The sequence below is a fragment of the Branchiostoma floridae genome, chromosome 8, assembly GCF_000003815.2.
Source record: "Branchiostoma floridae strain S238N-H82 chromosome 8, Bfl_VNyyK, whole genome shotgun sequence".
Classification (NCBI taxonomy): domain Eukaryota; kingdom Metazoa; phylum Chordata; class Leptocardii; order Amphioxiformes; family Branchiostomatidae; genus Branchiostoma; species Branchiostoma floridae.
This window is the reverse complement of record NC_049986.1, coordinates 25,497,372-25,500,236: the sequence shown is the minus strand read 5'-3', so window position 1 is coordinate 25,500,236 and position 2,865 is coordinate 25,497,372. Positions and strand designations below refer to the sequence as shown.

Genomic DNA, 2,865 nt, shown 5'->3' with positions numbered 1-2,865 from the left:
GTTGTTGATGAGCAAAGCATCTGAGGTCAGGAGTTGGTGATGAGCAATGTCATCTGAGGTCGGGAGTTGGTGATGAGCAGAGTCATCTGAGGTCGGGAGTCGGTGATGAGCAAAGTCATCTGAGGTCAGGAGTTTGTGATGAGCCACGTCATCTGAGGTCAGGAGTTTGTGATGAGCAAAGTCATCTGAGGTCGGGAGTTGGTGATGAGCAAAGTCACCTGAGGTCAGGAGTTTGTGATGAGCAAAGTCATCTGAGGTCGGGAGTTGGTGATGAGCAAAGTCATCTGAGGTCGGGAGTTTGTGATGAGCAAAGTCATCTGAGGTCAGGAGTTTGTGATGAGCAAAGTCATCTGAGGTCAGGAGTTTGTGATGAGCAAAGTCATCTGAGGTCAGGAGTTTGTGATGAGCCACGTCATCTGAGGTCAGGAGTTTGTGATGAGCAAAGTCATCTGAGGTCAGGAGTTTGTGATGAGCAAAGTCATCTGAGGTCGGGAGTTGGTGATGAGCAAAGTCATCTGAGGTCAGGAGTTTGTGATGAGCAAAGTCATCTGAGGTCGGGAGTTGGTGATGAGCAAAGTCATCTGAGGTCGGGAGTTTGTGATGAGCAAAGTCATCTGAGGTCGGGAGTTGGTGATGAGCAAAGTCATCTGAGGTCGGGAGTTGTTGATGAGCAAAGTCATCTGAGGTCAGGAGTTGGTGATGAGCAATGTCATCTGAGGTCGGGAGTTGGTGATGAGCAAAGTCATCTGAGGTCGGGAGTCGGTGATGAGCAAAGTCATCTGAGGTCAGGAGTTGGTGATGAGCAATGTCATCTGAGGTCGGGAGTTGGTGATGAGCAAAGTCATCTGAGGTCGGGAGTTGGTGATGAGCAAAGTCATCTGAGGTCGGGAGTTTGTGATGAGCAAAGTCATCTGAGGTCGGGAGTTGGTGATGAGCAAAGTCATCTGAGGTCGGGAGTTAGTGATGAGCAAAGTCATCTGAGGTCGGGAGTTGGTGATGAGCAAAGTTATCTGAGGTCGGGAGTTGGTGATGAGCAAAGTCATTTGAGGTAGGGAGTTGGTGATGAGCAAAGTCATCTGAGGTCAGGAGTTTGTGATGAACAAAGTCATCTGAGGTCGGGAGTTGGTGATGAGCAAAGTCATCTGAGGTCGGGAGTTGAAGATGAGCAAAGTCATCTGTAGTTGAGAGTTGGCGAGAATACATCTACGGCTCTTTAAACGTTATCCGTGCCAGTCGACTGTAGATTAAAGTAGCAAAGTAGTTCTGAATTAAGCGATGTCTGGACCCTATGCAGACCCTCAACCCTGATTTTGCGTAAAACCCCTGTGCGTGGTCGGGAGCAAGTCTATAGAGTTTATATAATCGAGTTTATGATAATCATTGTAAATTCTAATTGGAGATCGAAGTAAACTTAATAAGCTAATTACCAAACCCATAAACCACATGGCCTGTCCCATAATACCAGGAATATAGAGGTGATTTCTGAAGTTATTACAACGATAATAAAAACAGCTATAGCTAATGCATGCGAGAAAAAACACAACAACGTGCATCAACGCGCAACTGCGTGCAGACATGGTAAACTACATATGAATGCGGCAAAGGGAACATAGAGATACAGATGTGAATATTCATCACATCGGACAAAAACAATACTCTAGTCGGAGGTTACCCTCCGGTCACAGAGTGATTATATATAACATGTGCATTCCTGTGATAAAGGCCATGAAAATATGTCTAACTAGAAAGGTAATATTTGCAAGCAAATACAGAATGTTACCTTCACATGTTGTAGTCTAACACTGGCAACTGTTTTGTTCATTCTTATTTGAACACATTTCCAAATGTAGTGACCCAAGCCCCTCTAGATCTGACATTTGCTACATTATGTAACCGAACACCACATGGTGCCTGCTACTTTACCGGTTACCATGGTGACAGCCGTCTGGTCCAGGTCGTTGACCTTATTTGCGCGGCGAAGAAGAAGAAGCAAAGCCAAAAAACAGACATGTTCCCTTCTGTGAAGGTAACATAATGAATCTTATCAACAGGCGTGCCTTTACTCACCTGTCTTATAGGGAAGCTCACAACAGCAATGTCGTCATCGCAGATCTCAAAGTCTGGTAAGGCCTCTAACGCCTCCTTGCTAGCAATGGAAGGAAAGTTTGTTCCCTTGTAGGTCCAGAACACTGTTGCCGGCATACCTGAAATACACACGTGTACTGAATACAGTAAAAGCTAAAAAAAGAGGGGGTTCTCCCTAGCCTAGCTACCAAATTGTTGCTTGGATAATTCACTTGAATTTTAGTACCAACTCATACTGTGTGTTTGTGCTGTTACACGCCGTATTGAGCAGTTTATTTCATATTTTCATGATACAGCCCCAATAGGTCGGATCAGAAAAGTAAGAAATTCCCTTCATTGGCAGGGGACAATTATTATAGCATTTTCTTATTGATTAAACCAATTAGGCCTTTATTTGCATAATGTTTGTCTATCTAATGTTTATCTCTTCTTTCTCAGTTACTAAACTCGGCACGAAAAGTTTGGCTGATCATATTTCCGTTGTTTCTGCATCGATTTTAATGTGTTATATATCAATAGAAAGTGTGTGTGATTTCCTTTTATATTATATCAAACTCTTTATGCTTATACATTTTTGGAACGAGCAACATCCATAATAAAAACAGCTACGGCGAAGAAAAAAGAACGTGCATCAGAGGAGTACAGACGACATGCTGGAGGTTACCCTCCACGCAGCTGACCCAAAAAGACAAGATACCTGCTAGCGCTAGACAACTCAAAATCCTCTGCCTATGTAAAAAAAAGTGTCTTAGCTTATTCCTCTGTGACTGGAGGCCATCC

The 2,865-nt window shown here is 43.8% G+C and overlaps 1 protein-coding gene across 1 annotated transcript in view; it reads right to left on the bottom strand.

Annotated features, from left to right (window-relative positions):
• The window catches only part of LOC118422049, a 2,857-nt gene extending 655 nt beyond the window's left edge, over nucleotides 1-2,202 (bottom strand). Inside the window, exons 1-3 of the mRNA XM_035829554.1 lie at nucleotides 2,068-2,202; nucleotides 1,433-1,448; nucleotides 219-812 (exon numbers count right to left, since the gene is read on the bottom strand). Coding sequence (XP_035685447.1) covers nucleotides 219-812; nucleotides 1,433-1,448; nucleotides 2,068-2,202 — 745 coding nt within the window. The remainder of the gene's footprint in view (nucleotides 1-218; nucleotides 813-1,432; nucleotides 1,449-2,067) is intronic.
• Nucleotides 2,203-2,865: the final 663 nt, after the last annotated feature.